The following is a 25,791-nucleotide window of genomic DNA, read 5'->3' as shown; positions in this document are numbered from 1 at the left end:
CCCCAGTCCCATCCAGACAGATCACACTTTAAGAAGACCGTCTGGTGCAGGCTCCTTCTCAGCCGTGGAGCGGTGGGCACACTGTGGTTCCCCTGTGAAGCCCAACATTAGTTGAACTTGACCTTTGCAGGTTCACCTCAGTTTGTTCTCCTCCTCAGGTACCCAGACTCATGGTATCGTGATATCACCTCCAACAAGAAGTTCTTTTCCCTTGCCGCAACCTACAGGGGCGCCATTGTGGGAATGATAGTAGCCGAAATAAAAAGTAGGAGCAAGATACACAAGGAGGTAAGTATGTGTAGCGAGGGAGGTCCCTGTCACTGAACGGGCCACCGGGATGTGTGACCGAATCATGCTGCCTGCTCTGTGGCCCTTTCTCCTAGGAGCCCGGACCCATTACGAGACGCATCCCCAGTTGGTTTCTTCCTGGGTGTAGGTGATACAGTTAGACACGAACAGGAGACCCAGCCGCAGTCTTCACGACTGTCATTTCAAAGTAGGGAGGAGTGTAAATAACACGCTGAGAGCCCCCAGAGTTGCCGGGGGCTCTGGGAGGATCGGGGACTTGTAGAAACGGCCAGCAGTGCTGTGGTTGGTGGAAGGACATGCCAGGTTCCGGTTAGCGGTTAGCCAAGATCTTTTCATCCCTCTCCAAGATCTGTGTTGGGACTCCTAAGGGTCTAGGGGCCCCATGTCAGCAAGCTCTGCCCTGAGTGTAAAGTAAAACGCGAGGTCATGGCCACAGACACATGGTTCCACGTGGTTGTCTTGGGTCAAGCTTCGGCCTAACAGTTTTGGTCATCTTCGGGACGGAGCAGTGCTTACCGCGTGGGTGTGTACTCCAAGGGCGGGAAAGAACTCGCTGACGACGGGCAGCGGGTTCTACCTGTTTAGCTTCAGGTTATTTCTTCAGAAGTACAGTAAGGACATCTCCCTTTGAAAGACCCAACCCCGTCAAGTATACTCTATTTTGCCCATAATTAGATTCTGGCAAAGGTAGTTTCTTTTAAGAACTACCAGCTTCCTGCTGAGCTTTTTAATTCCACTTGGTCTCGCACGGAGGTTAGATTCAGCAGCCTCCCAGGCCGGAACTCCATCTCCGGGACCGGGGGGCGGGCATGGAGCGGTGTGGGCGGCGCAGGGCGGTGGAGGGGCGGCTAAGGCCCCTGCTCCCTCTACTTAGAGACCACCTGGGGGCAGCGTCCGATCCTTAAGGCAAACCTTTGCAAGCTTCGTCTGGTCCCCAGCGCCCCATACGTGTCCGTGCAGCACGGTCGAATCCCTGTTACCCCCCTGCCTTTGCCCTGTGTCAGGATCCCCAAGAGAAGCAACACTCTGTGTGTGCCTTAGTTGAGCCATTTGTGCCCTAAGGACCTGCACCCTGTCGTTTCTGTGTGGGTTGTGGGGGGTGACTCTCCATTATCCTTTGCTCTGTCCCCTCGCGCCCCAACCCCTACCCCTGAAGTGTCATGATGGGGGAGTCGGTGGGTGAGATGTGCCCTGTACCAGGTGCCTCAGCCGTTAATCTGCCTCTGTGTCTGCCTTTTCCTTCAGGATGGAGACATTCTAGCCTCCAACTTCTCTGTTGACACGCAGGTTGCGTACATTCTAAGTCTGGGAGTAGTGAAGGAGTTCAGGAAGCACGGCATAGGTAAGGGGCGCTGAGCTCGAGGACGCGCCACGTCTGCTCCAGCCTCCCTGTCCAGTCGTTTCCCATGTGCCGATGACCAGCCCATAAATGTCCCTCATCCCCCCGTCCTGCAGGGACGTTCAGCCTCCTGCCCCACCACCAGTCCATGGGCCTTCAACCTGCGCTGTTTGCATCCACCGTCAGGTCTCTGGGGAATGGCCCCCTCTCAGCACACCTGCCACCACACACGACTTATGTTTGGTCCCAAAGTGTTCTTGATTAAGGATAGAAAAATAGTCCCAGGAACGCCTGGGGGGCTCAGTCGGTTAAGCTTCTGCCTTCAGCTCAGGTCATGATCCCTGAGATCACGAGGGATCCTGAGGTCCTGAGGTCAAGTCTCACATCGGGCTCCCTGCTCAGCAGGGAGCCTGCTTCTTCCTCCTCCTGCCACTCCCCCTGCTTGTGCTCTCTCCTTCTCACTATCTGACAAACAAAATCTTTTATTTTTTTATTTTTTTTTTTGAAGATTTTATTTATTTATCTAACAGACAGAGATCACAAGTAGGCAGAGAGGCAGGCAGAGAGAGAGAGAGAGAGAGAGGAGGAAGCAGGCTCCCTGCTAAGCAGAGAGCCCGATGTGGGGCTCGATCCTAGGACCCCGGGACCATGACCTGAGTGAAGGCAGAGGCTTCAACCCACTGAGCCGCCCAGGCGCCCCAAACAAAATCTTTTAAAAAAGAGAAAAAACCAGTCCGGCTGCCGTTTATCAGACGCCTGCTGCATGCGGGGAGCTGTGCCCAGGCCTGTCTGCAGGTTCCCCCCACTCTGCCACCTGGCTAGTAGGCAGCGGTCTTCCTGTGTGACCCAGGCCTGCCTGGTCTGCCTTTTCCAGGGCTCTCGTTTGCTCTTTCCGTCGTAGGAGAGTTTAGTGAGTCTCCACCCCGGTCCCAGCCCCTTCGAGGGAACTCCCTGGCCCCGATCTGTGGTTCCAGACGCCCAACAGTGTGCGGCAGACGAGCCCCATCTGGCTTTGGGATTTTACGGGCTTTGACCGGGTGGTTATGGGAGTTTCATCTTCGGTGTAGTGGCAGGGAGATCTGTAGACATGTCTGGCAAGGTCGCCTCCTCGTTCTGCTTCATGCTCCCTGCCAGCCTGCCCTGCTGTGTGTGACTGTCACCCCTTCTCCTGCAGGTTCCCTTTTACTTGAGAGTTTGAAGGATCACATATCAACCACCGCCCAGGACCACTGCAAAGCCATCTACCTGCACGTCCTCACCACCAACAACACAGCAATAAACTTCTATGAAAACAGAGACTTTAAGCAACATCACTATCTCCCCTATTACTACTCCATCCGAGGGGTCCTCAAAGATGGCTTCACCTATGTGCTCTACATCAACGGCGGTCACCCTCCCTGGACAATCCTATATCCTTTACTTCTCGGGGGTGAGGGATGCTGTTTCCCAGCCTCAAGGGTGACTCGCAGGGGCAGGGCCTACACGCCAGATGGAGCTGCATTGCCTTCGCATGATTCACGAGGCCAAGCTCACGGGACACGTTTTTCCTGACCAGGTGGTGGTGTGGGTAGATCTGGTTGTGTTCAGTGTTCCTCAGACTTCAGCTGGCATGAGCTGTGGGCTTTAACGCTCTCGGCCCGTGGTCCACCCACCCACCCACCAAAGAGTGATGGAGAGTCTCCTGCTCCGGGCGCGCAGGAGAGACACTTGTGAGCCCGGCAGACCAGCCCCCACCCGCAGCGGGCCCTGTTTGGGCTGGGGAGAAGACGCACAATGGGGTGAAGAGAATTGCTGGCTGTTTGGAGCGCTTGGGTTCAGACCTCCCTTTCCTGAGGCCTGTGACCTAGAGCTGTGTTCCTCCCCTACTCTCTCCTCTTTAGCCCTCTCTGGGCCGGGATAGGAAGAAGGGAGGCCGGGAGACTCCCTGATGGGGGGTGTGGCCCCCGACACTGTGAGCGCTCGAGGAATGAACCGGGGGGAGGTGACGATTTGGCCGTGTCACAGGGGAGTAAACAGGGAGAGGCGCGGCCCCAGACCCTGCAGGCCTCCTAGTCCCTGGGAAGCTGGGACCCCCTCCTTGTCCCAGGGCCAAGGCCCTGCCGTTCTGATGACTGAGCGTGGGAGTGAACTGGGAACGCTTGCTCTTCCAGCATACCTGTAGCCCCAGCCCACAGTCCCCATCTGCCAGCTTTGGTCCAGCTGTCCCATGCCCGAGGCCTCGCCGGAGGTCCTCTTGCACCGCGCGCTACCCTAGCTTGTTTGGCACAGCAGAGGACCCTCCAGCTGAAAGACTCTCCGGAGCTTTGGGTGTCCTTCAGGAACGGTGTGGCATCTGCGCGCAGTCCTGCAGATGGCTGTGAGGGCCCCTGCTGACGGTGCCACCCAGGGGCGCGTGGGCGGGCCGGGCGGGTCGGAGTCTTCCTTAACGGAGCCCCACGGACTACATCCAACACCTGGGCTCCGCGCTAGCGAACCTGAGCCCTTGCTCCATCCCGCACAGGATCTACCGTCAGGCCCACAGCCTGCTCTGCAGCTTCCTGCCGTGGTCTGGCATCTCCAGCAAAGGCGGCATTGCCTACAGCCGGACCATGTGATGCCAGCTGGGCGGCCGCCAGCAGGCCCCGCCCTTTGGCACCCCGCAGAACCCACCTTCCTGGCTGTCGGACTTCTGTCGTCTGCAGAGGAGCCGGCGACCCCTGACCGGGCCCGCTGGCCTGCCCCAGCTGCAGGTGGGGTGCTACGCAGGCTCGGAGCAGAGCGTCGTGGGCACACCTGGTCTCTGACAGGTACGTGGGAGCGGGTGGTGTGGGGAGAGGGGAGCAGAGCCCAGTGGGATGGTGGTACCAGGAAATGAAGCCCGTGCCGCCCTCAGCCGTAAAAACAGGAGGGCCTGAGTGGCACTTGCGGCACCGGTATGTTGGGAAGTGGTCCCAAGAGCTGAGGTAGCCTGACTGACTTTCAGAGACTTCAGGAAGGAAAACTGAGTCCTTGAGCCCTTGGCCAGACTTCTGTCTTTTCACTTCCTGAACTACATTTTAAACAGGAATGCACTCACATGGTTCAAAAATGGAGAAGGCACCAAAAGATGAAGCTGCTCCTCCCGCCAGCCCCAACCACTCAGCTGCCCTCCTTCCGCATCGTCCTGCGCGCCAGGTCTGCTTTGGCAGCAGCCGCTTGGGGCAGGGGCCTGGTAAACCAGAGCTCTGCTCAGGTGCACCCGCTTCTGAGGTCGTGAGTGCCACAGAGAGCGATCTCTCAGACCTCCGAGCCACAAGGGGTCACACAGACTGCCAGGCCCACACCCTGGTGCACGGACGCAGCCCAGAGCACGTGGGTGCTGGGGGACTCACGTGGCGGCACTGCACGACCACCTGGGCTGGATTCCCCCCATCTGTGCCTTGATCTGTGTGCAGACTGGGAGGGACTCCGGGCCTGGAGGGCTCGTGCTCCAGGCTAGAGCAGGACATCTCCCTGGGGGCCTTCACCCCTGCTCCCCTCTTCTTTTCCACAGGCTCTTCCAGCCCTCTTTCCTTTTCTGGTAACCTCCGGAAACCGCCGCCTCTGCCTGCGTGCGCCCTGGTCCCGCCTTCATGCGCGTGCGCCAGCCCCACTGGCCAGCTGGGGTGTGGCGGCGTTCACTGTGGTCTGTTTCCTCCTCTGATCCCTTCCCCTCCACTGCTGGTTCCTTCTAGCTCCTTCCTCTAGAGCCGGAATGAACTTTTATTGGAAGGGAGGAACCCAGGTGTTAGGGACAGACCTCACCTAAAGACAGGGGAGCCTCAGAACAACAAGGGGGTGAAAGGGAATGCCAGATCCTTGTCCAAAACCAGCCCGCAGAAGCCTGGGGTGGGGGGAGCAGCCCCTGCCTCTCTGTGAGGGGCTGTCGCTTGGTGGGCAGAGCCCAGAGGCTTTTCACCCAAGCACAGAGCTCGTGTTGGGTCCATGGTCAAAGGAGCGAGACTGATAAAAAGCAAAGGTCAAGCAAAGCTTTATTTCGCGCCAAGCATCAAGAATCAAACTGACCGGCCCGGGCCGTCTCTTGCAAGAGGCGACCCCTCCCAGCCTCACAGACTAACTTTTATAGAGCAAAGGCCCTGTGGTTGAGCCTGGCCACACATAGGTGGCCAACTGAATTACATTTCACCCTATAGTAGTTACTTGATTCAGCCTGTGACCTTGGCTAGAATTGGCGCCTTTGTCTGGCGCCTAAAAGGCGGGGCTCACACTTCTTGGCGGGTAATACATGCGCTTTCACTTGATTGGACGTCTCCACCTGGCCGAACACCTCCTTGTATCTGGGCTCCGTTATCTCTGCTCAGCCTGACATGTCCTGGTATCTGCGCTCCGTTATTGGGGCTATTTGGCCGTATTTTACCAGCCAGCCGTATTTCATCGGTTCTGTTTCTAAGCGCTTTGCTCTTGGGGGAAGGAGCAGGTTCAATCTAAGTTTATTGCATAAACAATAAAATGGCTTGCTCTGGCTAAGCAGGCCCTTACACTCAGGGGCTTAGACCCTGACGCGGGAGGTCAAGCCCTCCGGTGCCCTCCTGCTGAGGGCTTCTCGCTGTCTTGAGTGCGGATCTGCCTATTAGATGGCAGATGTTGGCTCACCTGAGCTGCCCCCACAGCTGGGCTGAGGACAGGGGCAGTGAGGTTCCCGGGGGTCCCCTCCCCAGCCCCCAAGTCCATGAGCTACAGCTCCCAAGATGCAGACAGGAGGAAGTCGAGTGCTCTCGATCCAATGGGGCCCGGCCTTTGGGGCTGGGGGCCGTCACGTGCCTTGCAGCCCCTCAGTCCCCAGGGGCAGAGACAGGAGAAGCTGTCAGAGCCAGGAAGTGCGCGTGCGAACATCACTGGCTTCTGGCGTCACCCTTACCCCCACCCCCCCGCCGCTTGCCGCCTGCCCTGCCCTCCGCAGTAGAGGGGGTGGCGGTCCTGCCCAGTGTTGCTGCGGCGTCATGGAGCTATGGCCTCAGTGCGCCGGCCTTAGGGCAGGAGAAGGGGGAGCAACCAGGCCGGGGGCCGAGGGCCGAGTGACTGCCACGCTCCCCTCCCCCAGAACTGCCCAGCCTGGAGCCGCCTCCACTCTCTGGGTGGGAGAAAGGTGTTCTCAAGAGGAGGGCGAGCCCTGGGCCGGAGAAGCACTTCTCCTCCTCCAACCACCTTCTGACTGGCGGTGTCCCCCTCAGGGACAGGTCCCCGGCTCGCTGACCTGTCCCCACCTCTGCACTGACCTTGGCGACATGCTGAGGCCCAGGTTGGTGTTCTGTCTCATCTGAATCAACGGTGACGTGTGATTTTTATTTCTGCCCCGAGGGGTCTGGAAGAGTCTTCTGGAAGGTTTTGCCTTGGACATTCATAATCGAGCTCAGAGGCCTTGCCCTGCCCTTCCGTCCCTGCCCCCAACCACTGCAGTGTCCAGCCCGGTGTTGAACAGATTGTAGTGTTTTGTCTCATTACAAATAAACAGACGTTAATTGGTCACATCTTGTCTTTCCAGTGCCAGGCCGCCACACTTTGGGCCCCAGCTCTGTGGCGGAGGGCAGATCAGGAACTGTTTGTCAGGTTCCAAGGAGGGCTTCCAGCTGAAAGGGCTGACTGCTTTTGCCTAATCTGCCAACCAAGGCAGTGGTGGGGAAGCAGTTCTAGAGCTGAGCAGTGCACTGGGCTCTGAGAGCAGAAGGCCCTCAGTGGCCGCCAGCGCTTCGGGGGTCTCTCAGCAGCTCGTGGCCTTAGCTAGGGCCTGGTCTTGTCACGAGGCACTGTCCTGGCTTAGAGAAGGTTCCACAGGGGACTCAACACAATTGTCAGGTGGGGACTCGGCCACAGCATGGGAGCCTGGGGGAGGGCACCTCTGGCTGGGCCAAGCCTGGGGCCAGGGGTTTCCACCAGTCTCTCCTCGGAGCTTCTGGCCACTCTGGGGAAGGAGGTCTTGTTTGCCACTCCATTGGGCAGATGAGGACGACTGGTTCAGGGACCGCGAGTTAGCTCACAGCGACTCAGCGTGTGAATGGTGGCCGGAGAGCCCAGCCCAGGCCGGGACCCCTCCAGAGCGCATGTATATTGCTCCCTGGGAGTCAGGCATGATCCAGGCGGCCCTCCCTGGGGCACAGGGCGGAGGCACCTGCAGAGCTGGGTGTGGGGGAGCCCCCGGGGCAGGGGAGGGGTTGATACCCCACAGGGGGCACCGAGCAGCGTCCCTGGTGCCTGGTGCGGGCAAGTCACACCCAGGTTACTAGTGTTGGTGCAGTTTCCTCTGTGCCGCTGGGCCAGCTTCAGGAGTAAGTAGCAGACTCGCTGGGGCCCTTGCCCGGCTGTGTGGCCAACTGTCAGCTTGCCCCCCGGAGGATGGGGCTCGTGGTTGAGCCTTGCCCTGAACACAGCTGTGCCTTCCCAGGCCGGCCTCCCCGCAGTGGGCTTCAAGGGCATAGTGTCCCCATGGTGGTGAGTGCACATTTCCACGAGTGTCTGCTGGTCTGGGATGTTCCTTCACGTCAGCTCCTGGGCCCCAGGACACTGGGACTGTGGCTTCGCTCTCAGCCTGTCACAGAGTGTTTTTCAAGAAAGTCTCGGGAGGTCGAGGGAGGAGCTGTGTAGAGGTCAGCCCAGCGAGTTCTCTTTGGATCCAGCTTGTCTGCTGCAGCAGTCTCTCCCACGGAAGGGCTGGGGCCCATGAATCGCTCCAGGAGGGCCCAGAGCTTGGCTGTGGCTGTGGCTCCCTCCACATGGCCTCCCCCGGACTGACCTGGTTTCCCATCATGTGAGACCGGCCTCCCCCAGTGCACACACTGGAAGCTGCCAGGCGTCCTTCAGGCCAGATCTGCCTGGAGCCCCTGGTGGGGGCCACATTCTGTTGGTCAAACAAGACCTTGAGCCAGTCCCAATTCAAGGTGGGGGGAGGGGGACTCCATGAGCCAGATACTGGGACACATGCATTAGAGGCCACCACAGTGGCCACTGACCACAGCCTGGGTGTCCCAGGATCTGGACTGTGGAGTGGCCTCTGCTCCCCTCTGAGCCTCACAGCTTCCTCCAAAAGTGAGGGGATTGCACCTCTGACTGTCTACAGGGACCACCTACTGTGGGTTCTGGCAAGATCTCATTTCTGCCCAGTGCCTGGGACAGCCTCCCTAGCTTCTGTCTTCATCCTACCTGGCCTTGGTCTTCTGAGGCAGTAGGTGTTGTGGCAGAGGGAGGAGACACCCTTTTTGTCATCCCCTCAAGTGGCTCATCTGGTGGACCTGCTGAGTGGCTATGTCCCTGTCCCGGTCCCAGCTGCAGCACTCAACATCTCTCATCGGTCCTCCTAGGGCTGTTCTCTGGCCACTGCAACTCAGGCCCCCACCACGCAGGGCCACAGCCACACTGTAACAGCCTGAAAACGCCCAGGGACCAAAGTCTCCAGAATCTGCTGTCCCAGGGACCTCCAAAATGAGACTACGGTACAAGGGCTGGGAGGGGACCTAATGGATTATTCCTCTCCATCTGAAAGGAACCCAGCTGTCCAGGTGTCCAGAGTGTCCTTGACATCATCACCTGATTTGCCTGGAGCCCCTCGTGGGGCCGGCTCAGCCACAGGCTGACCTGGGCTGCTGGGACTGGAAGTCAGCCACACAGTGTGGGGCATTGAGACAAACCCAGGACGTCCCATCCTGTCCCCCTGGGCTGAGGTCTAGTGATATAGAACAGGGGATTTCAACCAGAGTGATTCTGACACACACACACACCTGCCCAGGGGACATTGACACTGTCTGGAGACACTTGATTATCACACTGGGGGACATCCTACAACGCACAGGATGGCAGCCCCAGCAGAAAGATCCAGACCCAAATGTCAGCAGAGTCGAGGTTGAGACACCTTGGTACAGAAGAGTCCAAACTGTACGTGCCTGGAGACCTGCCTGCCTGGGAGAAGGACTGTACCCATCCTGCGTGGAGGGACAGGGCAGCTAGGGGTCCCCCAAGGGGCAGTGAACTAAGGACTGTGAGTGGTGGCATGGGGTTCAGGCCAACATTTCCGCCCGGGTGGAGAGCTTTCTATCTTCCCCGGCACCCTCCCTACACCCGGCCTGCTTCGTTTGTCCTCCGCGGTCTCAGCTAGATGGCGTGGCTTGTATTTAGGTCTGTTGAGATGTGCATCCAGGAAGACTTCGAGGAGTTTCCCCCGCCAGAGGAGGACGTTCACCTCTCAGCCAACACCAGCAGCACCGTGGATCTTCCCTGGCATCAACCCGGAAGTTCACTCTCAACACAGATGGCAGGTGCTCCAAGAGGCTCTTTCTCTGCATTGACCTCGCCACAGACAGACCCAGGGACAAGAAGGTGCAGGCCTTGGCTTTTATTGAAATTAGACCTGCGGGCTCCCTGGCCTCTTGGGGCCTAAATCTCCGCTCAGCCTGGCCTCCCAGGGACAATTGGCCGACCTGAGCTGGAGCAGGCTGCAAGGGTTTCTATTTTTTCTGTTCCTCCTGCAGGACTTCCTCCTCCCTCCCCCCCTTGAGTCTTCTTCCTGAGGCTGGCCTAAGCTCTGGTGCTGGGCAGCTGCTGGGGTGTCTCAGTGTGGGACGACTGCCGGTAGGGACTGAGCCCTTTCTGCCTCCTCCTGAGCCTGCCTCCTCCTGAGCCATCCTTTTTCCTCCTGTCCACAGCTGGGACAGCCAGGCTTGGCACTCAGATCCCTATGGTCTCTCCAGAGCCCCAGAGCGGGTTCGCTTGCATAAGGGACATGTGGACTCCTCTGAGGCCCCCCAGGACCTCTTGGGCCTGAGCCCCAAGCCTTCGGAGGGACCCGGCTGGGAGGGGACACCCTTGGCTGGGTCCATGCTGGAACTGGAAGCTGAGGAAAGTAGGGAGAGACAAATCACTCAGAGGGACCCAAGTGGAGGCTGCCAGGCTATCCTACGAACCCCTCCCCAACCCCCAGAACCTGGCATTCTTCAAAATAGGAAGGGAGGGGGAATTCTCCTGAAAGAGAGCCCATGAGGGAGGGAGGAAGAAGGAGGAAACAGATGGTTCAAGCTGAAAGGACCCTTGTCTCACCACCCCCTCATTTTATAAATGGGCACACTGAAGCTGGGGACAGCAGGGGTGATGGTGGGGAGCTCTCCAAGGTCTCTCATTGAGTGCAGAGCTGGGACAGGAACCCCCGAACCTTGGGAATGAAGAAGGGCCCATCTCGGTCCACCTGAGTCCTCAGCCAACCCTTCCCTGAGTCGTTCCCTCCTGTCTCCAGCCCTGCCTCACCCGGACAGGTGCTTACCTGTATTTCCCAGGCTGTCCCTGGGCACTGGAGCTTTCAGAAGGGCTGAGCAATGGCTGTTAACGGAGCCCAGAGTCCCCTGTGGCAGGTCTAGGGGCCAGGCCATGCCCTCAGGCCGTGGGAGGCAGCCCCTGGCCATGAGCCGGCCTAGCCAGTGGCTCTCACACCGGCCAGCAGCCTGCATGTGGCCCGGCAGGTAGAGAGCCAGGCCCCGGAGGTGGCGCAGCCGGAAGTTCTTGGGCTTGCTTCCCTGGGCACTGGGGCACTGCTGCTGCTGGGCCCCCAGCCCCCCCTCGTAGATGTTGGGTGGTGTGTCGGGGTGGCTGGGATGTCCTCGGGCCCAGCTCACTGCATCTGCAGAGGGGAGAGCAGGAGGGTGGTGGCTGGCAGGCCGCAGCAGCCACGAAGGGAGAACACAGTCACATGCTCCAAGACCAGCTGGTGTGATGGGCACTACCTGTGACTTGCTGAGCCTCACTCTACCTTTCCATCAAATGGGCTCAGTCCCCTGCCTCCCACCAACCCCCCCCCCCCAACACACACATACTACTCCTCTTCCCTTTCCCAACCAACATGAAGGTCTGAGAAGCCTGAGATCGTGACAGAAAGCGCTCTTTCAGTATTTCCAGCCCTTTCTACCACCCCTTTCTTCCCCCTACCCTAGAAAGAGCATTCCGGTGTCAGTATAGAAATTATACAGTGGGATCAGGATCACACAGTCCAGGGTCACACAGCCTAGAACAGTGGTCATTCCCCTCTCCCAAGCATGCATGTCCCTGAGGCCACTCTGGTGGCTTTGGGCCCAGGTCAGGATAGGAGTGCATCTCTCCTCCTGCCACTCCTCCCTGCAGCCCGGCACCTTCTCTTATGCGCAGCTCAGAGAACGCACAGACCAAGGCTTCCATGGAGGGCCAGCGTGGTGGGGGAGGAGCAGCTGGGCCTCCTGTGCAGCAGGGCTCTGCTCTCCCCCACTTGGGTCTGCAGGTCTCCCGTGGCAACCAGCTCTGTGATGTCAAACGGAAGACTCCCAGCCTTCCTGGACTCCCAAGTTTGGGAGGGGATGCTGCCCAGGGCTGGAGCAGGGTGGGTGGAGGGCAAGGGAAGGGGGTGGAACCCTAGGGGAGGTCCCTGATCCTCTGACTTGGGACAAGCTACACAAAATAGACTCAGCTCTTGCAGGCTGGAAAGTCACTCCCAGGGTGACCTCTTGGGGTCTCAGTTTGCTCCTCATTGGGTGGGAAATGAGGCTTTAGGGACACAGACTTGGTGAGATCTGAGCCAGTGCTTTGAGCCTGCTGAGGAGGTGGTTCAGGGTAGCTGAGCAAGTCACTTAATTTTTCTGAAATTACACTGTCCATTGCCCTATATAGATGATGGGGTATCATGTGGGTCATACCAAGTATTAGGATGTGGAAGAACCGGAGCTCTCGTGTACTGCTGAGGGGAATGTAAAGTGGTAACACTGCTTTGGGAGACAGTTTCTTCAAAAATTAAACTTTCACCTCTCCTCATTCATAGATGACGTGCTCTCATGTAGGGAAAACATTAACTCACATGTAAAAACAAAGCTTCTTTGAGCTGGTAAAAACCAGTAGAGAAAAAGGTTCAGCTCATTAGTTACAGGATATAAGATCCACACAAAAAATTAATTGTATTTTTATGTACTAGCAAGGAACCAAAAGAATAAAATAAATTTAAGGAGGTACAAGATAACACTGAAAACTACAAAACAGCTAGAAAAAAAGACTGACAAATATAAAAATACCCCCCAAAATCCTTGTTCATGGATTGAAGGTTTAACATTGTTAAGACAGCAACACTCCCCAAAATGATCTACAAATTCAGTGCAATCCGTATCAGAATCTCAATAGTCTTTTAGACAGAAACAGGAAAGCTGATCTTAAAATTCATGTGGAATTGCAAGCCAAATACCCAAAAACAATCTCAAAAAAGAAAAAATTGGAAGACTCCTTTTCCCTGATTGCAAAACTTAACTCTAATGCTACAATAACCAAAACAGTGTGGAATGAGTATAAGGCTCAACATCTCAACCAATGTAATAAAAAGGAGAGTCCAGAAATGAAGTCATGCATCTGTGGTCAATTGATTTTCAACAAGGGGACCAAGACCATTTAGTGGGGTAAAAGTCCCTTCAACAGGTAGTGCTGGGACAACCAGACAGCCACAACCAAAAGAATGAAGTTGGAACCCTACCTCATGCCATATACAAACATTAACTCAAAATCCGACAAAGACCTAAATGCAGGAGATAAAACTATATAAAGAAAACCTGGGGTAAATCTTCATGACCCTGGATTTGGCAGTGGTTTCTTAGATACAGTAACAGAAGTACAAGCAACAAAAGAAAAAAATAGATAAATTGGACCTCATCAAAACTGAAAATTCTGGATAAGATGCAAAGAGAAAGGCAAAAAACAAATCAGTGATTGCCAGGAGGAGTTAGGTGAAAAGGTATTTTTGGGGTGATGGAGCTGTTCTATAGTTTGATCGTGATGCTAACTACATACACTATACTCACCACCCACTATAATCGGCAGAGCACAAATGAAGCACTGAGACGGCAGCCAGAGCCACTTCTCTTGGTTTTCCATTTTTTAAAGTTAATTAAGTAATCTCTGCACGCAGTGTGGTGCTGGAACTCACGACCCTGAGATCAAGAGCCACATGCTCTCCGACTGAGCCAGCTGGGCGCCCTGGATCTTAATTTTATTTATTTGTTTGTTTATTTATTTATTTATTTATTTGAGAGCAATCACAAGTAGGCAGAGAGGCAGGCAGCGGGGGGTGGGGGGGTGGGAAGTGGGAGGGGAAGCAGATTCCCCACCTAGCAGAGAGCCTGGCGCAGGGCTCAATCCCAGAACCCTGGGATCATGACCTGAGCCAAAGGCAGAGGCTTTAACCTACTGAGCCACCCAGGTGCCCCTAGGATCTTAATTTTTTAACAGCTTTATTGACATATGATAAAATGCACATATTTAAAGCATGCAATTTAATACATTTTAATAAGTATACACAAGAAACTACAATCAAAATAGAACAAATCTGTCACCCCTGTTTTTATGTGCCCCACTCCTACTCAGGGGAACATTGCTCTGGTTTCTGTCACTGTAGATTTGCATATATCTAGAGTTTTATATAAATGAAATCATACTGGGGTGCCTGGGTGGCTCAATCAGTTGGGCATCTGCCTTCAACTCAGGTCATGATCCCAGGGTCCTGGGATGGAGCCCCATGTTGTCCTCCCTGCTCAGCGGGGAGTCTGCTTGCCCCTCTTCCTCTGCCCCTGCATATGCTCTCTCTCAAATAAATAAATAAAATCTTAGAAAAAAACAAAACCTGTTATTAATTTTTAGCAGTGTCTAGGTGGGAGTGAAATTATTGTGTCATATGGTAATTCAGTGTTTAACTACTTGAGGAGCTGCCAAACTGTTTCCGTAGTGGCTGCACCATTTTACATCCCCACCAGTAATGCTCAAGAGTTCCAATTTCTCCACACTTTTAGTAATACTTGTCATTTTCCTTTAAAAAATTTTTTTAAGATTTTATTTATTTATTTGACGGAGAGAGAGATCACAAGTAGGCAGAGAGGCAGGCAGAGAGAGAGAGGGAGAAGCAGGCTCCCCGCTGAGCAGAGAGCCTGATGTGGGGCTCAATCCCAGGACCCTGGGATCATGACCCGAGCCGAAGGCAGAGGCTTTAACCCACTGAGCCACCCAGGCACCCCTAAAAATTTTTTTTAAGGATTTTACTTATTTATTAGAGAGAGAGAGAATGAGAGCATGAGAGGAGAGAGGTCAGCGGGAGAAGCAGACTCCCTGCTGAACAGGGAGCCCAATGTTGGACTTGATCCTGGGACTCCAGAATCATCACCTGAGCTGAAGGCAGTTGGCTAACCAACTGAGCCACCCAGGCGCCCTTAAAAAAAAAAAATGTTTTTTTAAAGAATTTATTTATTTATTTGACAGAGATCACAAGTAGGCAGAGAGGCAGGTAGAGAGAGAGGAAGGGAAGCAGGCTCCCTGCTGAGCAGAGAGCCAGATGTGGGGCTTGATCCCAGGACCCTGGGACCATGAACTGAGCCAAACGCAGAGGCTTAACCCACTGAGCCACCCAGGCGCCCCTTAAAAAAAATTTTTAGGGACGCCTGGGTGGCTCAGTTGGTTGGACGACTGCCTTTGGCTCGGGTCATGATCCCGGGGTCCTGGGATCGAGTCCCACATCGGGCTCCCAGCTCCATGGGGAGTCTGCTTCTCCCTCTGACCTTCTCCTCGCTCATGCTCTCTCTCACTGTCTCTCTCTCAAATAAATAAATAAAATCTTTAAAAAAAATTTTTTTAATAGCTATCCTTGTGGGAGTGAAATAGTATCTCACTGTGGTTTAAATTTGTATTTCCCTAATGACTAAGGATGTTGAACATCTTTTCATGTGCTTGTTAACCATTTGTATATCTTTTTTAGTGAAATGTCTTAAGTTTTTCATTCATTTTTAAACTGGGTTGCCTTTTTATTGAGTTTATAGGTGTCCTTTATATATTCTGGACATTTATGAGATACATAATTTACAAATATTTTCTCCCATTCTGTAGGCTGTCTTTTCACTTCTTGATAGTGTCTTTCCTGGCACACACATTTTCCAGTTTTTTTCCCAAGATGTTGTTTATTTACTTGATAGAGTAGGTAGACAAGTAGGCAGAGAGGCAGGTAGAGAGAGAGGAGGAAGCCGAGCAGAGAGCCCGATGTGGGGCTCGATCCCAGGACCCTGAGGTCATGACGTGAGCTGAAGGCAGAGGCTCTAACACTGAGTGACCCAGGTGCCCCACATTTTCAGTTTTGATGAGGTCCACTTTATGTTATTTCTTTAGTTGCTTGTACTTCCGTTCTCCCTCTCCCACTCCCCCTGGTTGTGTTCCCTCTGTGTCTATGTCAAATTTTAAAAAAATTATTTTTTATTAAGATTTTATTTATTTGAGGGGCGCCTGTGTGGCTCTGTTGAGCGACTGCCTTCAGCACACGTCGTGATCCTTAAGTCCTGCAATCCAGTGTCATCCAGTGTCGGCATGGGGCTCCCTGGTCAGCAGGGAGTCTGCTTCTCCTTTTGACCACCACCACCCCACTGTCTCTGTCTCTCTCAAATAAATCTTTTTAAAAACGATTTTATTGGGGCACCTGGGTGGCTCAATCGTTAAGCGTCTGCCTTCTGCACAGGTCATGATCCCAGCGTTCTGGGTTGAGCCCCGCATGGGGCTGCCTGGTTGGCGGGAAGCCTGCTTCTCCCTCTCCCACTCCCCTGGCTTGTGTTCCTTTTCTAGCTGTCTCTGTCAATTACATAAATAAAACCTTAAAATAAAATAAAAAGGATAAGCTGATGTCCTTATTTAAAAAAAAAAAAAGAAAAAAAATTTTCTTTATCTGAGAGAGAGAGCGCGAGAGAACAAGAGCAGGGAGGAGAGGGAGTAGGTGACTCCCAGCTGAGTAGGGAGCCCGACATGAGGCTCCATTTCAGGACTCTGGGATCATGACCTGAGTGCAAGGCAGACGTTTAACCAACTGACCCACTCAGGGGCCCCCAAAACTTTTTTTTTTTTTTTTTCTAAGGATCCTATCTCTGGTGTATTTAGGAAATCTTCCTTAACATAATCGCAGAACATTTCTCCTAAGCTTTCTTCAAGAAAACTTCTACAGTTTTTTACGTTTTACATTTAGGAAAGGGCGGAGGTGTATTTATTTGCATATGGATTTCCAACTGTCCCAATACCATTTGATGAAAGACCAGTCTTTCTCCACGGAAGAGCGCTACCACCCTTGTCACACTGACCAGGGGCGCGTGGCTCTAGGTCCAAGCGCTTGTGTGTGTGTACCTTCGCCAACGGAGGGCGGAGGGCGCCCAGTGGGGGGCAGTCCCTCCTCTTGGCCTGCCCTTCCGGGTCGCCAAACTTCATTCCCCCGAGCCCTTCTCGGTCGCCACCCTCCCACGGTGGCTGCCGGACAGGGAGGACTCCCTGGGGAGCCCCCAGCTGAGCAGCCCACTTCCCGCGCGCAGCTCTCGCCGCAGCCACGCCCTCCCCCTCCGGGTTTCGTCGCGTCCCCGCCCCCAAGAGCCTCCGTTGCCAGGACAATCGCCGGCAAACGAGGACTCGGGCTGATTTCTGGCCTGTCGTGAAGCCAGAGCGAGCTGCGCGTGCGCGGTGGCCGCCTGGCCGCCTATCGCCGCCCCGCGGGCAGCCTGGGTTTTCGCTTCTCACGTCCCCGGCCTCACTTATTCATCCCTTTGCCGTTTTTCGAGGGCCTTGGTTGCCGGCGAAACCAGCGAATTTACTCAGGCCGGGGAGAAAGATGCTGGGCACAGGACCCAAGAGGGAGACCCGGCTTCGTGACATTATCGTACATTCTAGGGAGTTGAGGAAGAAATAAGCAGCAGTACGTAGAGCGCCTAGCACAGCGTTAGGCACATAGTAGGTGCTCAGAATGTGTCCGCCACTGCCAGATGTATGTTTGCACACTGTGCGAAGAGGACCCAGATGCCGCGAGGCGCGCAGCCGCTCGCCCGGGTCAGGCTTCTTTGGCGTCCCCCGACACCCCTCAGCTGCTCGCCCCTGCGCATGTGTATGCGCACGCGCACTCGCGCGACCTGGCCGCTTCGCCTCCCGTCCTGTTTGGCTCGAGCCGCGCGCCGTCGAGCCTCTGTGCGTTGCCATAGAGACCTGTGAGCACTGAGGGCTCGCGGCCCAGACTCCAGGCTGCGGGGGATTAAGAGCACCATGTCTTTCCGCGAACTCCGCAGTAAGGCCGCCCTGCCCGCTGTCCCCTGCGGGTCCGCGCCCGAGTACCCCCCGTTTGGGCCTGTGCGGCCCCGGGGAGTCCCTGGCCGCTGCCGCCCCCGAGGCCGAGCGCCCCCACCCCTTGTCAGCACTCCGACCTGGCGGGAGGTGCTGTGTGCGCCCCTGGCCGCGTGTGGTTAGGCGGCTGTGGAGCCGAAGTGTTAATTTTGTCTAATTTTAGATGGCTTGCATGGCCACAGGCCGCTGCTTGCTACCGTGTTGGAAAACGCTGAGACCGATTTGGAGTCGGGTTAGGTGAAGAGCTCAGAAAAAAGAGCAAAACCGCGGAGGGGACTGGTGAATGACCGTCGCGGGTGGCATGTTTTGAGTTTTTACGATCTGCCAGGGAGTTCCTGTATATGGGTGTGCATCGTATTATTGGCCTCCTGAACCACTGTGTATTCTGTATTTAGAGAGCAGGAACGGGCCGGGAGGGCAGGGAACTCGGCCCTAGGACCCAGGCGGTAGGATTTGGCGCCGCAGTTTGAATTCGGTTTATCTCACTTCCAGAGCCTGCGTCGTTCCTAAAGGGGCTGTGCTGGGAGAGTGGGGACATGGGATGGAGATATTGGTACCTGCTACTTTGGGGGCATCTGTTACACACCAGGTGTTTTACACTAAATACCTGGTTTTCGTCCTCACTTGCACAGTGAGGTGGGTAGTGTGATCCCTGCATGAAAGACTTGGAGACACAGAGAGGTCAAGCAGCTTGCTTTAAGTCACGCAGCTAGAACTGGGTGGAAAGTACTGTTGGAGCCGTGGGGCTGTGTGAATCAAAATCCTTTGCTTTCCATGAGCCGGCATTTTCTGAACCTGAAGCGTTTGGGCCAACTGGGTCCACCTGCTTAGGGGTAGCACGTGATTGCCAAGTTGCGGTCATCCTGGCGTGTCTTTACCGCCCGTTTTCTAACGAATTGCTGGACATTTCACCATTAACGATTAGTCATTTCAGTTAGGAATTGCTCCTTTTCTACCATGTAAATATAAGGGAAGAGGCATCACATTTTATCGGCACACCTAGTAGCACCATGGTGTGAATTATGCCCTCTGGGATTTGAAGGTTCTTGGTGACGTGTGTTGTAGAGACAAGTTTCTCCTCCTTCGCAAGCTGAGGCCAGGGTTCTGCTAGGGGACATTAAATGTAGTTGTGCCTGGAAGAGGGTGTTAAGAAAGGGATTTCTGAACTTTTTGACCTTAAATGAATGCCATACATTTGTGCAACTTACAGTAAAAATCATAGTCAAATTGTCCCCATTTTGCAGAATTAATAGGACCCTACTACGGCTTAATAGGAAGAAGTATTTAGGCAGTGTGTGGCGTGTGGTGGGAAGAAAGCTGCTTTATAGACCATCACTCTCTTCACATTTCCCAGAAAACAGTGACGAGGCCCTCTGTGTCCTTCTTACTTTGCTCGTATCTTCTCTTGTCTGGTGAGATCCAGCCTAACCTCCGGTGCCCAGGTAGCTTTTTTGCGAATGTTGTTGAGATCTTTTGAACCTCGAGGAAGAGCAGAAACAGGCATTCTGTAGAGCCAGAAGCGCACCGAAAACAGATCCTGGCATGTTGTGGAAACACAAAAATGTTTGTTGTGTTCATTTGCTCATTTTGCTTTAAAGCATAGTGACCACCACAACCTCCGGTTTCAACAAGTATTAGTATTATCGTTTCTTGTTCTGGTTTATAAAAGGAATTTAAATATTTCTGTATAGTTCAAACAGTCTCTTCAAGATCTCTTTAAATACAATGCAGTTGGGACGCTTGGGTGGCTCAGTTGGTGAAGCTCTGCCTTTGGCTCGGGTCATGATCCCAGGGTCCTGGGATTGGGCCCCACAACGGGCTCCCTGATTACTGGGGAGTCTGCTTCTCCCTCTGCCTCTCCCCCTGCTTATATGCTCACTCTCTCTGTCTCAAATAAATAAAATATTAAAAATAAATAAATAAATAAATAAGATTAAAAAGCCAACTCCAGAATAATTCAGAGAGGTGAACTTTGCCCTACCTCCATCACCCCTAAATGTAACCGCTGTTAACATTTAACATTTTTTTAAAAAGATATATATGTATATATATATATTTTATTTTTTTTTCTTTTTTTTTTTTTTAAAGATTTTATTTATTTATTTGACAGAGAGAGAGATCACAAGTAGATGGAGAGGCAGGCAGAGAGAGAGAGAGAAGCAGGCTCCCTGCTGAGCAGAGAGCCTGATGCGGGACTCGATCCCAGGACCCTGAGATCATGACCTGAGCTGAAGGCAGCGGCTTAACCCACTGAGCCACCCAGGCGCCCCTATTTTAAAGATTTTATTTATTTATTTGAGAGAGAGACAGTGAGAGAGAGCATGAGCGAGTAGAAGGTCAGAGAGAGAAGCAGACTCCCCGTGGAGCCGGGAGCCTGATGCGGGACTCAATCCCGGGACTCCAGGATCATGACCTGAGCCGAAGGCAGTCGTCCAACCAACTGAGCCACCCAGGCGTCCCAAAAAAAGATATATTTTTTTATTTGAGAGAGATACAGGTGCTTGTACAGGAGCACGGGTTGGGGGTGTGGGGGGAGAAAGGGAGAGAAGCACACTCCCTGCTGAGTGTGGAGCCATGCAGGGCTTGATCCCTTGACCCTGAGATCACGACCTGCGCCAAAATCAAAAGTCTGATGCTCAACCGACTGACCCACCCAGGCGCCCCAGCATATTTTTTCTTGATGACATTTTATAAACCAGGTATTTCTCATTTTGAGAGGTAAAGAGAAGGATATCCAAGAGGGAAATGACATATCGAAGGGAGAAATTCTATTCACAGCCAATCCTTAGACCCTATTATATCAGACTCTTTTTTTTTTTTTTAAGATTTTATTTATTTATTTGACAGAGAGGGAGAGAGAGATCACGCAAGGAGAATAGCAGGCAGAGGGAGATGGAGAAGCAGGCTCCCAGCTGAGCAAGGAGCCCAATGTAGGGCTCGATCCCTTGACCCTGGGATCATGACCCGAGCCAAAGGCAGACGCTTAACTGATCAAGCCATTCAGGTGCCCCCCTAAACGCCATTATAATATACAGCTTCCACTTTTTCCTCCCATTGAAGTTAAGTGTTTTTCAGGAAGCAGATTATGTATTTTAAGTTTCATCTCCTTTTTGCTTTCCCTCTTAGAGACTTGATAAATAGCCCTATAACTGTCAGTATGTTGGGAATAAAGAGGGAAAACAAGGAAAGTATCTAAGTAAGTAAGTAGTTGCTCTTTGATGGGGGAACTGACTGAGCTGTATTTTACCTTTGGACAGATTTTACAGAGATGATGAGAGCCTTGGGATACCCTCGCCACATCTCGATGGAAAACTTCCGCACACCAAATTTTGGACTTGTGTCTGAAGTGCTGCTTTGGCTTGTGAAACGGTCAGAAATGTACTTTAATAAAGTCTAAGAATGAATGCTGTATTTTATTCAATAGCCACCTATTGAAAATGGATACTGTGGTGAGGCAGAAGGAAGAATTCAATAAATTCTGAGTTTGAAAGACTCACTTATAACCTATTAAAAATCAGTTGAGCATGAGGAGCGCTGTGGAGAAGGGAGGCAGTGGTAAAAGGAGATTTCTCAGAAGCTGATGCGAGCAGTGGTCCAGGCTCCCCTTCACGCTCTCAGTGTCGTCAGGGAGTGAGCAGGATCTCTGCACACTCTGTAATGACTGTAATGAAGTACATAATGAAGTGTAATGAGGTAAAAATCATTCAGATTCAGATTTCATTTGTGTGAAAAATCTAGTATGATTCTGGGTTGGCGATCCTTTTTAAGGAGGTCATACATATTTTCGGTGTTGCAGGCTACATAAGATCTTTGTTGCATAATCTCCCATGTGTTTTGTTTGTGCTAATCTTTTAAAAATGTAAAAACCCTTCTTAGCCTGCAGGCTGCGCAGGAGGAAACCAAGGACTGCACTGCACTGACCCCTGGTGGGTCGTCAGTAACTCCAGAACTCCTCTAATCGCTGCTTCTCAGCGAGCTGGTTGGCTCTGGGTCAAGGGCTGCTCAGCCAGAGTTATAGTTCTCATTATTTTAGTTAAACTTTGAGGTCTGAGATAGATTTAATTTTGTAAGCTGAGCCCCTAATTGGATTTTGTAATCACTTAAGTCTGTTCTTAGGTGAGGATTCACTCCCTGAGGTGTTTGGGATTTTATGCTGCTTTTGAAGTCTCTCTCACTCTTACTACCTGAGCCGGGTAGTAGAGAGCTTGCTGTTACGGATCCTCTCAGCTGCCTACTTTCTCTTTCGTGGACTTTGTACTTAATTAACTTGTCTTCTCTCTCTCTCTGAAAGGTATGAACCTCAGACCGATATCCCTTCTGATGTTGAGACTGAACAAGACCGAGTTTTCTTCATTAAAGCAATTGCCCAGTTTCTGGTTAGTTGACAGTTATTTTCTGGAGTTGGAATATTAAGTATGTTACAGATGAATCCCAATGGGGGCTGCTTTCATGTTTCTAAGCCCATCCAGTCACCAAGTTCCTGTGGAAGCATTTCCCCAGCGCAGGTTTTTGGGTTTTTGTTTTTAATTCATTATTATTTTGTTTCTAAAGAATTTATTTATTTATTTGACAGAGAGAGATCACAAGGAGAGAGGCAGGCAGAGAGCGAGAGAGGGTGGGGGGAAGCAGGCTCCCCGCTAAGCAGAGAGCCCAATGCGGGACTCGATCCCAGGACCCTGGGATCATGACCTGAGCCGAAGGCAGAGGCTTAACCCACTGAGCCACCTATGCGCCCCTTTAATTCATTATTTGTTAAGAATTCTATTCAGTTAGTTTAGTATAGGTTCAAAATTTTTTCTTTATCTTTTTTTTTTTTTTTGTAAAATTTTATTTATTTATTTGACAGACAGAGATCATAAGTAGGCAGAGAGGCAGGCAGAGAGAGAGGAAGGGAAGCAGGCTCCCTGCTGAGCAGAGAGCCCGATGTGGGACTCGATCCCAGGACCCTGGGATCATGACCTGAGCTGAAGGCAGCGGCTTAACCCACTGAGCCACCCAGGCGCCCCATCTTTTTTTTTTTTTTTTTTAAGATTTTATTTAACACAGAGAGAGAGACTGCAAGAGAGGGAACACAAGCAGGGGGAGTGGAAGAGAGAGAAGCAGGTTTCCCGCTGAGCAGGGAGCCTGATATAGGGCTTGATCCCAGGACCCTGAGATCTTGACTTGAGCCAAAGGTGACACTTAATGACTGAGCCACCCAGGTGCTGCTCAAAATTTCTTCTTAATTATGAAACGGTATAGACTAAAAGGACTTTTTCTCCTGCCTGCCACTGACCCAGTTCATCCCCAGCTCCATCCTCCGAGTTTCTTTACATACAGAGAAGCAAACACAGTATATGTTCTTTCCCCGGCCTTTTACACAAATGGTGGCGAACAGTACACCACTGCTTAGAATCCTGCTTTCTTCACTTAGTTGTGTGTTTTGGAGAACTTTCCGAATACATATCCAGTTTCCTCATTCTATCTTGTACCTGAGTAGTATCGCTTTCATGAGTATACCATGGTTTATGTAATTTATGTATAGATAGGTGTTTAGATTTTTTTTTTTTTAAGATTTTGTTTATTTATTTGACAGAGACACAGCAAGAGAGGGAACACAAGCAGGGTTGTGGGAGAAGGAGAAGCAGACTTTCTACTGAGCAGGGAGTCCGATGCGGGGCTCGATCCCAGGACCCTGAGATCCTGGCCTGAGGCAAAGGCAGATGCTTAACGACTGAGCCACCCAGCGGCCCCAGGTGTTTAGATAGTTTATAACTTTTGCTCTATGAAACTGTGCCGTAGCAAATAGCCTACACGTAGGACTTTGTGACAGTGACCCCAGGATAAGTTCTTAAGATTGGAAAGATGGGTGGATTTGTAATTTTATTGTCAGTTACTAAATAGCTCTCTATTAAGATTGTATCAGTTCAAACACCCACTTGCAATGCTTGAGTCACTTGGAAGTTTGATTCAATACAGTCAGGTTATTGTTAAAGAGAGATTTTCAAATTACCTACATGGGATTTGAGTTAGATTTTATTTACATGGAAAGGGCCTTACTTGTTTTGTTTTTTTTTTTTGTTTTGTTTTTTGTCTGAAAATAGGCCACCAAGGCACATATAAAACTCAATACCAAGAAGCTTTATCAGGCAGATGGGTATGCAGTGAAAGAGCTTTTGAAGATCACCTCTGTCCTTTATAACGCCATGAAGACCAAAGGGATGGAGGGCTCTAAGATAGGGGAGGAGGACATCAGCAAATTCAAGTTTGATCTTGGCTCAAAGGTAAGGACAATGAAAGGCTCCCAGTGTGGGACAGTGTGTGTATTTCTTAAACTCTGAAACGGAACATGTCAGACACTCATGTCATCGCTTTTTTCCTTACCCCTTGACTAAGAGCAGTTTGTCAGTTCTGTGCTCGTCACCATTTAGATACAAACAGCAGTCACAACAAATTAATCCGCTACCTATCGAAAACCCACTATATGCCAGGCACAGTTCAGATGCTCAGGATACCGGAGTGAACAGCAAGACAGCAATCCTCTGTTAGGCTCAGTGGGGAGTCAGACTACACCACAAAGCAGAAGGATTGGCAGGTCAGGAGTGATGGTGTGTGGGGGATGGTAAAGCAGGGCTGGACCGTGTCTGCAACAGGGAGGTGGGGTGGGTGACATCCTCAGCAGAGATGCGAAGCAGGGAAGGAGCAAGCCGTTCAGCGGAGGGGGAAAGGTATCCTCTGACAAAAGTGTGCTTTGGGTATTTGAGGAAACGGGTCGATAGAGGAGAGCACGAGAGTTTGGAGGGGTCCCTTTTTTTTTTTTTTTAAAGATTTTATTTATTTATTTGACAGAGATCACAAGTAGGCAGAGAGGCGGACGGGGGGGTGGGGAAGCAGGCTCCCCGCCCAGCAGAGAGCCCAATGCGGGGCTTGATCCCAGAACCCCAAGATCATGACCTGAGCTGAAGGCAGAGGCTTTAACCCACTGAGCCACCAAGGCGCCCCTCGGAGGGGTCCTTTGACAGACCCCACCCTGTGGTGCCTCCACAGCCACTGTAAAGAGGTTGACTTTGAGGTGGAAAATCATGGTGTTTTGAGCAGAGAAGTACATGATTTGAAACTTCGTATTAAAAGGATCCCTCCGGCTCCTGGTTGAGATCAGACTGAGGGGGGCATGAGGGTACAGGCAGACATGTCAGTGACTTTGAACAGAGTGGTTGCTGATAGCAGGAGCTCAGCTAAGACGGGCGACAGCTGAGCTGCCAGGCATTGGAGGATTCGATGGACGCAGCAAGCCGAAATGAAAGTTAAGTATTCAATCACTTACTGTGATGGTTTGATCAAGGGGCTAAAAGCAGAGGAAGCGTCACCCCTCCCTCCCACCACATTGTTCCTTTGTCTCCCAGGAGATGGCACACCCTTGAAGGGGTTGTCTCCTGAGGGAGCCCTGAACAAAAAAAGGCTCCGGCACTTTTTTTTTTTTTAATTTTAAATTTTTTTTAAATTTCTTTTCAGTGTACCAGAATTCATTGTTTATGCACCACACCCAGTGCTCCATGCAATACGTGCCCTCCATAATATCCACCACCAGGCTCACCCGACCTCCCACTCCCCGCCCCTTCAAAACCCTCAGATTGTTTTTCAGAGTCCATAGTCTCTCATGGTTCATCTCCCCCTCCAATTTCCCCCAACTCCCTTCTCTTCTCCATCTCCCCATGTCCTCCATGTTATTTCTTATGCTCCACAAGTAAGTGAAACCATATGATAATTGACTCTGTGCTTGACTTACTTCACTCAGCATAATCTCTTCCAGTCCCATCCATGTTGCTACAAAAGTTGGGTATTCATCCTTTCTGATGGAGCCATAATATCCCATTTGTGTATATGGACCACATCTTCCTTATCCGTCTGTCCGTTGAAGGGCATCTTGGTTCTTTCCACAGTTTGGCCACCGTGGCCATTGCACCTCTATGACCCTGAGTTGGGGGAGGACTAGGAGTGGAAGAGTGTCCCCAGGTTTTCTCCCTAGTTCCCCCATAAGAAGGCCACCT

General features: G+C 52.2%; 3 protein-coding genes across 6 annotated transcripts in view; 2 read left to right on the top strand and 1 right to left on the bottom strand.

Annotated features, from left to right (window-relative positions):
- Nucleotides 1-4,435, top strand: part of LOC111156153 (N(alpha)-acetyltransferase 60, NatF catalytic subunit) — a 24,258-nt gene extending 19,823 nt beyond the window's left edge. Inside the window, exons 3-6 of the mRNA XM_022516844.1 lie at nucleotides 159-288; nucleotides 1,555-1,651; nucleotides 2,823-3,057; nucleotides 4,086-4,435. Coding sequence (XP_022372552.1) covers nucleotides 159-288; nucleotides 1,555-1,651; nucleotides 2,823-3,057; nucleotides 4,086-4,242 — 619 coding nt within the window. The 3' untranslated portion in view covers nucleotides 4,243-4,435. The remainder of the gene's footprint in view (nucleotides 1-158; nucleotides 289-1,554; nucleotides 1,652-2,822; nucleotides 3,058-4,085) is intronic.
- A 5,338-nt stretch (nucleotides 4,436-9,773) lies between these two features.
- Nucleotides 9,774-12,020, bottom strand: LOC111156165 (chromosome unknown C16orf90 homolog). 2 transcript variants are annotated; one of them, XM_022516869.1, is made up of 3 exons: nucleotides 11,767-12,020; nucleotides 10,908-11,261; nucleotides 9,774-10,484 (listed from the first exon to the last, which is right to left on the bottom strand). In XM_022516869.1, exons 1-3 carry the CDS (start codon nucleotides 11,810-11,812, stop codon nucleotides 10,327-10,329), a joined length of 558 nt encoding a protein of 185 aa, XP_022372577.1. In that variant the 5' UTR covers nucleotides 11,813-12,020; the 3' UTR covers nucleotides 9,774-10,326. The 2 variants fall into 2 exon arrangements, with proteins under 2 accessions (XP_022372577.1, XP_022372576.1); XM_022516868.1 differs by having other exon boundaries at nucleotides 11,797-11,812.
- A 5,538-nt stretch (nucleotides 12,021-17,558) lies between these two features.
- LOC111156148 (clusterin associated protein 1) overlaps nucleotides 17,559-25,791 on the top strand; it is a 35,747-nt gene continuing 27,514 nt past the window's right edge. For all 3 annotated transcript variants that reach the window (XM_022516836.1, XM_022516835.1, XM_022516834.1), the window contains exons 1-4: nucleotides 17,559-17,708; nucleotides 21,022-21,133; nucleotides 22,056-22,140; nucleotides 23,848-24,027. In XM_022516836.1, coding sequence (XP_022372544.1) covers nucleotides 17,687-17,708; nucleotides 21,022-21,133; nucleotides 22,056-22,140; nucleotides 23,848-24,027 — 399 coding nt within the window. In that variant the 5' untranslated portion in view covers nucleotides 17,559-17,686. The remainder of the gene's footprint in view (nucleotides 17,709-21,021; nucleotides 21,134-22,055; nucleotides 22,141-23,847; nucleotides 24,028-25,791) is intronic.

Source organism: Enhydra lutris, unplaced genomic scaffold, assembly GCF_002288905.1.
Source record: "Enhydra lutris kenyoni isolate GAN:26980312 unplaced genomic scaffold, ASM228890v2 scaffoldscaffold45, whole genome shotgun sequence".
Taxonomy (NCBI): Eukaryota; Metazoa; Chordata; class Mammalia; order Carnivora; family Mustelidae; genus Enhydra; species Enhydra lutris.
This window is presented reverse-complemented; position numbering and strand designations above follow the sequence as displayed.